General features: G+C 35.0%; 1 protein-coding gene across 1 annotated transcript; it reads left to right on the forward strand.

Annotated features, from left to right (window-relative positions):
• The first annotated feature begins 5,926 nt into the window (after nucleotides 1-5,926).
• LOC112039735 (elongation factor 1-gamma 2) lies at nucleotides 5,927-10,412 on the forward strand. The gene is made up of 7 exons (XM_024072635.2): nucleotides 5,927-6,083; nucleotides 6,880-7,029; nucleotides 7,115-7,175; nucleotides 7,262-7,314; nucleotides 7,693-7,794; nucleotides 7,917-8,412; nucleotides 9,656-10,412. The coding sequence occupies exons 1-7, from the start codon at nucleotides 6,075-6,077 to the stop codon at nucleotides 10,033-10,035; spliced, it is 1,251 nt and encodes a 416-aa protein (XP_023928403.2). The 5' UTR covers nucleotides 5,927-6,074; the 3' UTR covers nucleotides 10,036-10,412.
• The last annotated feature ends 3,979 nt before the right edge of the window (nucleotides 10,413-14,391 follow it).

A 14,391-nucleotide genomic window follows, 5' to 3' on the forward strand; every position in this document is an offset into this window, starting at 1 on the left:
TAAAATAGAGTTTTCGCCTATATATATATATATATATATATATAAGATAAACTAAAAACAATGGACCGCTACTTAATTTAAACATAAATATGAAAGTATAATAAAGATTAAATTCAGTAAAATAGTATTATTAAAAAATAAAAATAAAAATTTATCCCATAAAAAAATTAATATTTTTTTTCATATAAAAATGAATATAAATAAGATGCTTGAATTTATCCTTTGGCTACTTAATTTTAAGGTTTAACAAAAGACTTAAAAAAAATAACAACCATGCATTAAAACACTCGACAATTCAAATAAAATCATGCACTTTAATATTCTTCTATAAAAAGTCAAACTATCCTTTTTTTTTTTTTTTGTTTAACTAAGTTTTTTTTTTTCTTTTTTTACAAATCTAGTATCTTATTTTGTATCAACCTGAAATTTCACACAATTCGATGGTTTGGCTGATCAACCACTATTCTTGTATAGTTTTAATAGCTATAATCTCAATTGTAGCATGCACACATTATTTAATGATATTTATAATTACCTTCTTATTTGATTATATCGCAATTTAATTCGCATTACATTTTAAGATTTGGACATAATCGTTAAAGTATTAACTATTAATCACTCACAATTTCATTTTAGTCCAAACAATTAAGAAGATAAAAATTAACAATTGAAAAAAAAAAATTCATATGAATTAAGATCTAAAAGTATCTTGAACAAGAACACCAACTCAGACTTAAGATCTCAAAATTGAAAACCAAAAATCACAAATAACTCAAAAAATAAGATCACAAAATTAAATATAAGATCCACATCAGAATAAACATGAAAAATGAATTGAATAAGAACATCAATATTCCAAGCTCAAAACAATATTTCCCAAACTATTAACCAGGATCTAAGCATATAGAACAACACATGAACTCCCTAGCAAAAGCAACAAAATATCAAACCCCAGTAGAGTTGTATTTCTCTCTCTCTCTCTCTCTTCAATCATGCACACCACACTCTTTCTCCCTCTCTCTTTCCCAACGGCAGATATGTAACCATACTTCTCTCTATTCTCTTTTGCTGCCAATCTATCTCAATGGTGGCGGCGTGGTTGTGGCAGTGGCGGCGTGAGGGTTATGGGCTGTGGGTTAGGTAGGTTGTGGGTTTTGTGGCATGGGTTTTTGCTAGGTTATGGGGTGGTCCAATGGTTGTGGCACGGTGGTGGCATGGCCATGGGTCTTGGTTGGGTAGCCAGACTCTAAATCTCAAGAGTTCCTCCCACTCTCTCATCCTCTCAGCTCTTGGGTTCCACAAGTGACAAACCCACAAGGTTGGATTTGTCATGGGACGTCCGGATCTGTCATTGTGTTAGCCGTGTTTGGGTGGTCGGATCAATGGTGGTTTGGTGTTTGGGTGGCTGTGGGTTGGTGTTTGGGTTGGCCGAATCTGTGTTTGGGTGGTCAGATCAATGGTGGTTTGGTGTTTGAGTGGCTGTAGGTTAGTGTTTAGGTGGCTGGGTTAGTGTTTTGGTGGCTGAATTGGTGTTTGGGTGAGTTTTTTTGTTGTTGTTGTTGGTGGTTACTGGGGTGCGTGTGGTGGGGGGTTATTTTCGGGGTTTGTGATTTTAGGATTTTAATTTTGTGTTTTTAGATTTGGGTTTATGTTCTTATTCAAGACACACTTAGATATCAATTCATGTAATTTTTTGTTTTTATTTTTGTTTTTAATTTTTTATTTAGTTAAAATTAATAAATTAATTTTTAAAATTTTTTAATGCCAAATAACATTTATTATTATTATTTTAATGGCCACGTCAGCCAACAGTGTACTCCGTTTGTCACGTGTGCATTTTCCGTCTCTGATGTAACAGCAGGGACTAAAACGAGGCGCGTTTTCAAGGATAGAGACTAAAAGCGGTGGAAAAAAAAGTTAGGGACTAAAGTGGAATCGAGTGAAAATGTAGGGACGAAAATGTGATTTTTGCCTTAAACATAATCCAAACAAATTTTATATAATCAAAATTTAAAAAAATCCAATTTTAATAGTTAAAAATTCATTAAAATGTATTTAAAATATGTTAATTGAAAAGATAATTTAATGATACTTAACATTTTCTATTAAAAAAATTGTAATTTTAAAATTTAAGGACCAAAGACAAGTGTGTTTAGGTTTTACTTATTTTTACTAGTATGTATCCCCGTGCTACTGCACAAGAATGGATATGTTATTAATCATGAGTTTATTCATGTTTAAAAGGCTCAGTTAAGTCTAAATTCATATTATTAACTGTAAAATTTCATTTAATAAAATTTAGTAGTATATATATTTTACACAGAAGGATGAACCTTGGTGACAATGTTTATCCAAAAGATCCATTCACGCTTTTGAATCTTCAATCTCGATTGGTGATTGAAATTTTCGTAGCTTAAAAAATTTAAAATTAAAAAAAAAAAAAAAAACCCTTAAAGTTGTACTCATTTTGTAGTTTTACGATGAGTCATTTTGGAACATGATAGGCATTTGTGTGAAGAAAAAAACCTCTAAAGTTCTATGGGTTTGTGTGTGTTTTTATACATCCTTCATAATTGTATTATCACGAAGCAGGTCCAATGGATTTAGATTGGTACTACCGATTCTCAAAGCATGAGTGTTTAATGTTTTATTAATTTCATTTCATTGGCTTCTACACATGATAGCAAAATTAAATATAATTAGATTGTACACATGTATAGTAAAATTGGACTCCAATTTCATATTCTAATTGAACAATTGGAATGATAATATATGATAGTAACAACAATAGGAAAATTCAAATAAAATTTCGGATTAAATTGTAACAATCTGAATAAAAAATTCCAGTAGAAAGACAGGGTGGAGTGATCCACTCCAAGAAGGCGACCAAATTTGCGTAAATATAGAATAATAAATCTTTCTCCAGAAAATTTACATTGTTCATAACCTTTACCTTCACTGAAAATTTTAAAAATATAGTGACTCACATCTGCCATCCAGACATCTACAGCCAGGTCCTCTCCAATTCGCGTGAGATTCCATTGATCACTAAGTTCCTTTATAGCCTGCAAAAAGTATCATCTATCGGTCCGCAGCAGTGCTTTCTTCATTGCTATAGGTGTCAAACCTGAACAAAAGGCCAAATATAAGAATAGTGAATTTTAGGCATAATGTGCATCTAATTACATATTAGCAATTTATAACAAATGTAAATATGCAAACTTTGTAAGTGAATAGTAAACAAAACTCAGTGTCAGAACCAAGAAGAAAGCACTTTAATTCAAAACTTAGTACAAATGTAAAGATGCAAACTTTGTAAGCAATTTATAACAAAAATGCAAACTTTGGCTTTGCTATCTTTTTGGAAATAATGCAATGTATCCAAACCAAGTTCTTATCACCGATATTAATCTCTTTGGTTTTCACATTTGACTGCAAAATAAAAAAATAAAAAAAAAACTTAATTAGCACAGTAACTCATTTGACCCGATACGTAGAAGTGGTTTTAATGAGAATGAGCCCACATACATTTAGCCGCACGATGCAAAATTCAACTTCAATTTCACCGATATTAATTTCTTTGGTTTTCATGTTTGACTGCAAAATCAAGAAAAAACTTAATTAGCACTAACTCACTTGACCCGATACATAGAAGTGGTTTTAATGAGAATGAACCAAGATACATTTAACCATATGATGCGAAATTCAACTTCAATTTCATATTCTAGACACATGGCACAAAATTAGAACTCTAATTAGGAATACACGTGGCACACAATTAGAGTTTTAATTTGGAATTTAATTTCACACTCTCCCTGCTTCACCTATTATTATATATATATATATATAGATATATAGATTTGCTTTTATTTAGGGGAAAAACCCTAAAATAGTGAACCAGATCTCTGACCAATCACCGTCCTTATATTTCCCTCCACAAACCCTAAACCCCTCTTTTTCTCCCTCCCTATATACTCTCATTCAGCGCCTCAAAACTCAGACCCATCTCTCTCTCTCTCTCTCTCTCTCTCTCTTTGTTATTGCCTCAAAGAGTGCAGAGTCTCTTTGAAGCCATGGCTTTGGTAAGCTCTCACAAATCTCTCCTCTGCCCTGTGTTTTTTTGCCAAAAATTTTCACTTCAAGCTTGCATTTTGATGCCCATTTAGATCTGCATTCGTGTTTATTTTGTTGGTTCTTTGTTAAATCCAATTGGGTTTTATTTTGTTTAATTTAATTTTTGTTTTTTTGGTTTTTGTTGGGTTTGTGTATATATGATTGGTTTATGGGAAAAGTCTCAAAGAGAGGAAAAGAAATGACCTTTTGAATTGATGTTTCGATTCAATTGATGGGTTTTATTTAGTTTTTGATTTGCTTCTTAATTAGTCATGGATTTGTTTTGTCTGTACAGTTGTTTAGGTTTTAGATGGCAATGTGGGAATTTTGAATTGATAATTTGGGTGTATTTGGTTCAAAATTTTGGATTTGAATGTGATTAGTTTTCTTTTTATGTTGAACTACGAAATTATTGACACCAAATGGAAATGGGGAAATCTAGGTTCATGTCAATTCATTTTTCGGATGAAGAAGAATTGAATCTAGATTCTAAGAGTAAACAAACATGTGATTGTGGGTTTTCTCTTTGTATTTGTAAATGTAAGTTGCTAAAAACATGAATCAAACTGATTTAGATAAGTAGATGTGACATTTATTAAGATCCTGTAGTTTTAGATTCAAAGGATATGATCCTTTGATCAAGCATTAGTTGTGAGGACACACGGTAATAATCAACATCAGAATTATCTTGAGTGCATGATGTAACTTCATGCAATGGAAAATGGTTTTATGTAATGTATGTGTTTGGTTAACTTTAGGTCCTGCATGCGGGGTGTGCCAACAAGAATGCTTTTAAGGCACTTATTGCTGCGAGAAAATTTACATTGTTCATAACCTTTACCTTCACTGAAAATTTTAAAAATATAGTGACTCACATCTGCCATCCAGACATCTACAGCCAGGTCCTCTCCAATTCGCGTGAGATTCCATTGATCACTAAGTTCCTTTATAGCCTGCAAAAAGTATCATCTATCGGTCCGCAGCAGTGCTTTCTTCATTGCTATAGGTGTCAAACCTGAACAAAAGGCCAAATATAAGAATAGTGAATTTTAGGCATAATGTGCATCTAATTACATATTAGCAATTTATAACAAATGTAAATATGCAAACTTTGTAAGTGAATAGTAAACAAAACTCAGTGTCAGAACCAAGAAGAAAGCACTTTAATTCAAAACTTAGTACAAATGTAAAGATGCAAACTTTGTAAGCAATTTATAACAAAAATGCAAACTTTGGCTTTGCTATCTTTTTGGAAATAATGCAATGTATCCAAACCAAGTTCTTATCACCGATATTAATCTCTTTGGTTTTCACATTTGACTGCAAAATAAAAAAATAAAAAAAAAACTTAATTAGCACAGTAACTCATTTGACCCGATACGTAGAAGTGGTTTTAATGAGAATGAGCCCACATACATTTAGCCGCACGATGCAAAATTCAACTTCAATTTCACCGATATTAATTTCTTTGGTTTTCATGTTTGACTGCAAAATCAAGAAAAAACTTAATTAGCACTAACTCACTTGACCCGATACATAGAAGTGGTTTTAATGAGAATGAACCAAGATACATTTAACCATATGATGCGAAATTCAACTTCAATTTCATATTCTAGACACATGGCACAAAATTAGAACTCTAATTAGGAATACACGTGGCACACAATTAGAGTTTTAATTTGGAATTTAATTTCACACTCTCCCTGCTTCACCTATTATTATATATATATATATATAGATATATAGATTTGCTTTTATTTAGGGGAAAAACCCTAAAATAGTGAACCAGATCTCTGACCAATCACCGTCCTTATATTTCCCTCCACAAACCCTAAACCCCTCTTTTTCTCCCTCCCTATATACTCTCATTCAGCGCCTCAAAACTCAGACCCATCTCTCTCTCTCTCTCTCTCTCTCTCTCTTTGTTATTGCCTCAAAGAGTGCAGAGTCTCTTTGAAGCCATGGCTTTGGTAAGCTCTCACAAATCTCTCCTCTGCCCTGTGTTTTTTTGCCAAAAATTTTCACTTCAAGCTTGCATTTTGATGCCCATTTAGATCTGCATTCGTGTTTATTTTGTTGGTTCTTTGTTAAATCCAATTGGGTTTTATTTTCTTTAATTTAAATTTTTTATGTTTTTTTGGTTTTTGTTGGGTTTGTGTATATATGATTGATTTATGGGAAAAGTCTCAAAGAGAGGAAAAGAAATGACCTTTTGAATTGATGTTTAGATTCAATTGATGGGTTTTATTTAGTTTTTGATTTGCTTCTTAATTAGTCATGGATTTGTTTTGTCTGTACAGTTGTTGTTTAGGTTTTAGATGGCAATGTGGGAATTTTGAATTGATAAATTGAGTGTATTTGGTTCAAAATTTTGGATTTGAAAGTGATTAGTTTTCTTTTTATGTTGAACTACGAAATTATTGACACCAAATGGAAATGGGGAAATCTAGGTTCATGTCAATTCATTTTTCGGATGAAGAAGAATTGAATCTAGATTCTAAGAGTAAACAAACATGTGATTGTGGGTTTTCTCTTTGTATTTGTAAATGAAAGTTGCTAAAAACATAAATCAAACTGATTTAGATAAGTAGATGTGACATTTATTAAGATCCTGTAGTTTTAGATTCAAAGGATATGATCCTTCGATCAAGCATTAGTTGTGAGGACACACGGTAATAATCAACATCAGAATTATCTTGAGTGCATGATGTAACTGCATGCAATGGAAAATGGTTTTATGTAATGTATGTGTTTGGTTAACTTTAGATCCTGCATGCGGGGTGCGCCAACAAGAATGCTTTTAAGGCACTTATTGCTGCGGAGTACAGTGGAGTCGAAGTTGAATTGGTGAAGGATTTTGAAATGGGTGTGTCAAACAAAACTCCGGAGTTTCTCAAGATGAACCCAATTGGAAAGGTGGCCTTCTTTCGTGGAGACAATGCCTTTTACAAGCCATATGTTTCTTATGTGTTTTCCTGAGAAAAGGTCTCTTGTTGTGTAGGTTCCTGTGCTCGAGACACCTGATGGTCCTGTATTTGAGAGTAATGCCATCGCACGCTATGGTAAGGCTGTCTTTTAAACTACATTTGTTATACTTTGAAGGCTGTTTTAAGATTTGAATTTCATTGTTGGTTATTACTTTCTGCAGTGACACGCGTGAAGGCTGATAATCCTCTCTATGGCTCTTCACTGATTGAATATGTAAGTGGTGTGAGGATTGTCTGGGTATCAAAAGATTTGTTTGTTGCTTCCTATGTTCTTGAGTTTGCAGGGTTTAAAATCTTTTGTGTTTACTCTGATACTTTTTTTTAATAAAAAGTTGGAGTCCATTTGAAATATTCTACATCTGTTGGTATATAAAGGGCTTGTTTGGTTTGGATGTTTAAAAGTGTTTAAATCTTGTGGTTCTCAGTTCTAATTCTAATAAGAGTCACTCATATCACACAACTAATTTTTTTCCCTATATTATTGCTATTATTTTCATAATGCTAACATTCTTGTAAATTTTGTCATGTCACATTCGCTTCCTGTTGAATTGGAGACACTTGACATTTCTGTTTTGCAACTTTGTTTCGGCAGGCCCATATTGAACAGTGGATTGATTTTGCTTCAATGGAAATTGATGCTAACATATCGCGCTGGTTATACCCACGATGCGGTTTTATGGTTTACCTTCCACCGGTTAGTCAAGTTATACTTTTGCTTATTCTGTTCTCTTAACATACTTAAAAATCTTCTATCTGGAAATAGTGGAACTTTTTCATTTAAAACTTAGCTCTTAACTTCCTGTTATCTGTGTGAAGGCTGAAGAAGCTGCAATTGCTGCACTGAAGAGAGCACTAGATGCTTTGAATATGCATCTTGCTTCCAACACTTACCTTGTTGGGCATTCTGTGACACTGGCTGATATCATTACGACTTGTAACTTGTATACCGGATTTGGCCGGATCTTGACTAAGAGTTTTACCTCTGAATTCCCTCATGTAGAGAGGTACTTTTGGACCTTGGTTAATCAGCCAAATTTCCAGAAGATATTGGGTGAGGTGAAGCAAGTTGAATCTATTCCACCTGTTCAGTCAACAAAGAAGCCTTCACAGCCAAAAGAACCTGCAAAACCTAAGGAGGTCAAGAAAGAAGCGGCACCACCTAAAGCAGAAGAGGCTGCTGAGGAGGAAGAGGCACCCAAGCCCAAAGCAAAGAATCCTCTTGATCTTCTGCCCCCTAGCAAGATGATTCTGGATGAATGGAAAAGGCTGTACTCGAACACAAAGACTAATTTCCGTGAGGTTGCAATTAAAGGTATATCCCATATATAAGCCTTTTCTTGCCTGTGCATTTGAGTGGATTCATTTTAATGCCAGTTTGTGAATGTGGTTGCTTTTGGTAATAATAGTTATGAGTATGCCAGTGTGAAGTGGTTTGTCATGTCTCTTTTGTTTGTTTGTTTTTGTTTTTGTTTGTTCGATTGTTTGTTTTTTCAATTTTTTCTTTACTTGTTTTTTCATCCAAAGCTTTGTCTTATTAATTTTATTTTGGCTCTGTATTTGTAAAATTATACTTTCTGTCCCATGTTGTCTTTCCACCTTAGTAGGTCAAACTTTTTAAGGGGGTATCATTTAATGCATACTATTGATATTTAAAAATCACTAGTTTCCTATCAAAAAAAAAAAATTCACTAGTTTCCAATATTTTCCTTCTTAATATAAATGCAAATAACGCGTATGGAAAACAAATATTGATTTTTCAAATAAAGCAAAGGGTAAGTTAGGAACGTATTAGAATAGCTGATTCTGTGTCTAAAATTGCGACTTGGCCAGAAGAATCTACTGCAGCAACATCTATCCACCTTTATGAATTCTAACCCCAACCAGCATGACAAGGCTGAATTTATTAGAACATGTTATGCATGATACTAAGGGAAAAAAAAGATTGATTGCATGATTTTTAAGAGATTTAATGAAGGTTGTTTAAGAAGGTTTAGTGGGTAGTCTCCTTGTGCACTTCCAAGTGGACCCCCGAATGAAATGCCAAAGTGGGATTTTGGTTGGGCTTCAATATCTAATATAAAACCATAAAAGTTGATGTTACTTACAATGTTTTATTCCCAATTCAAAATTCCCCTTTTTATGATTTTTATGGAGTTTATAGTTCAGGGATGTTCGTACTTCATATTATGCAATTTCATTTTACTTGTAAAAGGAAAACGAATTTTATATCACTTAAGATTTGGAACTTCCATCGATCAATCTTGATGTGTGTGTGTATATATATATACATATATATTCCTTTCTATTGGCAGCTTTACTTTTTCACACTTCTACTTTAATTTATTCACCTGTTCTATAACTGTTCGCTTGGTGTATGCACTTCTGGGCCTTCTTGGTGTATGAGATTCGATAATTTAATCCTTTTGCACTCTTGTTAGTTCACATTTGTGTGCATGTGTTATTAGTGATGTTAAGCAGTGCATGTGTGTCTGTGTGTGATATATATAATAATTGGATTGCTGTATGTGTTTTTTCATCTTTGCTTCCTCTTGCAGGGTTTTGGGACATGTTTGATCCTGAAGGCTACTCCCTTTGGTTCTGTGATTACAAGTATAATGATGAGAATACTGTATCATTTGTTACTTTGAACAAGGTGGGGGGTTTCCTGCAACGTATGGATTTGGCTCGTAAGTATGCATTTGGGAAGATGCTGATTATTGGCTCAGAGCCTCCATTTAAGGTGCAAGGGTTGTGGCTCTTCCGTGGAACAGAAATTCCTCAATTCATTATTGATGAGTGTTATGATATGGAATTGTACGAATGGAAGAAGGTTGACATTAATGACGAAGCCCAGAAGGAGCGTGTCAGTCAAATGATTGAAGATTGTGAGCCTTTTGAGGGGGAGGCTTTACTGGATGCCAAGTGCTTCAAGTGATAAGGATATACTACTGAGAAGTAGATCAATTGTTATAGGGTCCTCTTATGACAAACTTCAATTCAAATTTTCTAGGTTTTTGCTCCAGACAAAATTGGTTCTTTTCTCATATTTTTGCAGTAGTAGTTAAATGACACTGGTATCATTCTATGTTTTTTGGTCTCATGACAATGTGGTGGGATATCGATAGACGCATTGAATTATATTAGGTAATGGTGTTAGCTCATTGTAATAAGCTTAAAAGCATTAATGGTAACCTTCTGATCAGAGCACACTGATCCAAGAGGTCTTACCAGTTCTACTCCAATTTTATGGGACTAGCACAACACCCGTATTCTTTCTAATTCTAGCTTTTGAATTTATACTGCTTTTTTACATTTATATGTGTCTTTTTTAGTTCTATTGGCAGTTGCTATGTATTAATATATCTGGGAGAGCAGGCTCAGGTGCTTATTCCTCCATTAATCATGTTGGAGCTTACCTTGGTCTCCTGTAATTGTATTGAGAGGTTGCAATGACAGTCACTGGGAATTCTGCATGAGGCACGCACAATTAAGATTAAAAATGTGGCCTTTTGGGTTATGTATTCGTTTTACATTTGTAATGGCTTATAGTTACTAGAACAGTTCTTTGTGGTGCATCTCTGGTTGTTGTGACAATAGGGCTGCGAAATAAATTATGGAATGATTAGTAAGTAGTCTAGAGGATCCAACTCCATCTAACTAACTAAGAAAAAACATCACCCTTGTAAGAGATGCTTTCATTACAAAGTTTAATATTTCAAATGGTGCCCTACACTATATGTTCCCAGAAAAGTTAATGCAAACCATGAGTTAGACTAGTGGATTCCTACTTGCCCTTGATTATGTAGGGATCAGAATGATCTAAAGTTAATTGGAGAATTATATAGTTCTGGACTCCTATTCATTTAATTGGTTATTTTGAAGACATTTTACACCTCCACATACCCGTCCCGCTTGGAAGAGGTTACAAACTTAATTCAAGCTAAGGTGTCAGAGGAGATGAATGGTGATCTTACCAAGGATTTTACCGTAGAGGAAGTCAGGATAGCTCTTCAGCAAATGCATCCAACTAAAGCACCTGGGCCAGATGGTATGTCTGCTATCTTTTACCAGAAATATTGGGACATTGTTGGGTTTGATGTTACTAATATGGTGTTAAATGTTCTAAATTCAAATGCTTCTTTATCTGATATTAATAATACTTATATAACATTGGTGCCAAAAGTTAAAATGCCCAACAGGATGAAGGACTTTCGCCCAATCAGTCTCAGTAATGTAGCGTATAAATTGATCTCCAAAGTGCTTGCAAACCGTCTTAAGACTGTGCTGTCTCAAATAATATCTGAAAATCAAAGCACCTTTCTACCTGAGAGGTTAATTACAGACAATGTGCTTATTGCCTTTGAGTTAATGCACTATTTGGATCACAAAAAGAGTGGGAAGGATGGCTACATGGCAGTCAAGCTTGATATGAGCAAGGCTTACGACAGAGTAGAGTGGAATTTCATTGAGAAGGTGATGAGGAGGTTGGGTTTCCATGAGAAATGGGTTGGATGGGTGATGAAATGTATAACAACAGTCACATACTCGGTGTTGATTAATGGGGAAGCTCATGGTCGAATTTCTCCAACTAGAGGACTTCAACAAGGCGATCCATTATCGTCCTATCTTTTCCTTCTCTGTATGGAAGCCTTCTCTACCCTTATATCTGATGCAAGTAATAGGAATCTTCTCAATGGAGTGTCCATTTGTAGGGGCTGTCCTAGAGTCACGCATTTATTCTTTGCTGATGACAGCCTGTTTTTCTGTAAGGCTGAGAGGGAGGAGGTCAGCAAGTTTGTTGAAATTTTGGAGCTTTTTGAGGCTGTAGGGCAAAAGATCAATATGGATAAGTCTTCGGTAATCTTTAGCTAGAATACCCTGTTTGAAACAAGAGGGGAGGTCTTGGAAATTCTAGGGCCAATGCAAGAATTAAGGCAAGGAAAATATCTTGGGCTCCCATCAGTAATAGGCAAGTCAAAGAATCAGGTTTTTGCAAAAATCAATGAGAAGGTTGGAAAAAAACTCTCTGGATGGAAATAAAAAATGCTTTCAGTAGGGGGAAAGGAAATTCTGATTAAAGCAATCATGCAGGCAATCCTTACTTATTCTATGAGTTGCTTCCAACTTCCAAAAGGACTATGTGAAGATCTAGAAAGAATGGAGAGAAATTTTTGGTGGGGTCAGAGAGATCAAGAAGCAAAAATGGCCTGGGTCAGTTGGAGGAAAATGTGCAAATCAAAAGCAGATGGTGGTATGGGTTTCCGCAACATCCAAGCCTTCAATTTGGCAATGCTTGTGAAGCAAGCATGGCGTATTATGACGAACCCAAACTCGTTGATTGCAAGAATTTACAAGGCCAAGTACTTCCCCTTTAGTGATATTTTGGGTGTAAAGCTTGGATGCAGCCCTTCTTATGTGTGGAGAAGCATTTATAATAGCTTGGAGGTTATTCGGAAGGGTACAAGATGGAGGGTTGGTAATGGAAAGATGATACATATTTGGGAAGACAAGTGGTTGCCTAATCCCACTACTTACAAAGTATGCTCCCCCCTACAAGATATTGGAGATTTTCCAATGGTGTCATCGCTAATCGATGAAGAAACAAGGCACTGGAAAGTGAAGATGGTTAAGAGGTTTTTTCTTCCTTTTAAGGCTGAAACCATCCTTAACATTCCCCTCAGTTATAATTTTCCGGAAGATAGAATAATTTGGTTGGGAAACAATTGAGGAGTGTTCATTGTTAGGAGTGCATATTATGTTGCGCTTCCTATTGTGGAAAATTCTGAAGAGGGTGAATGTTCAAGTGGGGATTCTAGGACTCGCTTATGGAAAACTCAAGCTCCTTGCCAAAGTCAGAATTTTTGCTTGGAGGGCTTGTATGGATGGGCTGCCCACTAGGCTAAATTTGGCCAAGAGAGGTCTAAATGTGGGGGCTAAATGTCCACTCTGTGAGAAGGCTGTTGAAAGTTCTAGCCATGCCTTAATTTATTGTAATAAGATTTGTGAGGTTTGGTGGAATTGGCAGGATTGTCCAATAAATCTATTGGCTGTGAACAGGTGCTTTGTGGGCTTAGCCTTGGAAATATTAGATGCTGGCTCTCCGAATGACCTTGAGACTCTCCTTGTTACTGCGTGGGCTATTTGGTTTAACAGAAATCAAGTGGTTCATGAGTCTAAAAGCAGTCCCCATTCTTAAATCTGGAACTTGGCAGTGCGTACATAGGAGGATTACAAAAATGCTGTACTGTTTTGTCGGGTTCAACAACAACAAGCCCCAGACGTTGGATGGGCAGTGCCTCCTCCAGATGTATATAAGATAAATGTTGATGGCGCTACGACTGGGATTGGATGTAGGTCCTCTGTTGGTGTGGTTATTCGAGATAGTAGGGGAATGGTTGTTGCTGCGGCTTGTAAGGTGCTGAATAGGGACTATGGGGCGGCTGTTACGGAAGCTTATGCAGTGGATGAAGGGATTCGGTTGGCTATGGAGATGGAACTTCAATGAATTATTGTGGAGTCTGACTCTTGTGGGGTGGTTGACGCTATTAACGAGAGCAGTTGCAATGGTGAGTTTGGGATGGTCGTCCAAGGTTCTTTGGAGTTGTTGCGGTCTTTTAGGAGCTGGAAAGTGCGACATCTGAAAAGGGACTACAACAGAGCCGCGCATGAGCTGGCTCAGTTAGCTAAGACTTCCGGTTCTTCTCAGCATTGAAAAGGAATTGAACCACCTGTCATACAACATGTGTTATTACTAGATAGAGCGAAGTGTTAGCTTTGTCTTGTTTTTTGTTAGTTTTTACCTGTTGTTGTGCTATGTTGTTATCCAATTTTAGATTAATGAAAATTCAGTTTCAGTTTCAAAAAAAAAAAAAAACCCAACTTAAACAATTTGAATATACTTATGTAATGTCTATTTGAATTATTAATGACATAGCCAAATCCAACAATTTATGTATTTTATAATAAATAAATAATTTTAAAAAAATGCAAGACATGAGTTATCACTTTTAGCGAAAGACGCTTGTTATCACATGACTGAAGCTTTCACAGCAATGCTAAGGAGCTTGCTTAAAATGATATTAAAAAAGTGAAATTTTGATTTGACATGAATTTTGAAATTTTCAAGTTTTTTTAATTATGCACAAAAAATAAATTCATTAATCAAATAATAAATAACATTTTTAAATTTTGACATGTCAAGTTAAAACATAAAAAAAAAAAAAAAAAAAAAAAAAAAAATTCATTATTGATGAGTGTTATGATATGGAATTGTACGAATGGAAGAAGGTTG

Source organism: Quercus suber, unplaced genomic scaffold, assembly GCF_002906115.3.
Source record: "Quercus suber isolate HL8 unplaced genomic scaffold, Cork oak 2.0 scaffold_697, whole genome shotgun sequence".
Taxonomy (NCBI): domain Eukaryota; kingdom Viridiplantae; phylum Streptophyta; class Magnoliopsida; order Fagales; family Fagaceae; genus Quercus; species Quercus suber.

What these genes read in the sequence shown, in the direction of transcription:
- LOC112039735 (XM_024072635.2), top strand. An exon ending in TAATGCCATCGCACGCTATG is followed by an intron (nt 7,176 to 7,261) that starts GTAAGGCTGTCT and finishes TACTTTCTGCAG; the next exon opens with TGACACGCGTGAAGGCTGAT. An exon ending in TTATGGTTTACCTTCCACCG is followed by an intron (nt 7,795 to 7,916) that starts GTTAGTCAAGTT and finishes ATCTGTGTGAAG; the next exon opens with GCTGAAGAAGCTGCAATTGC.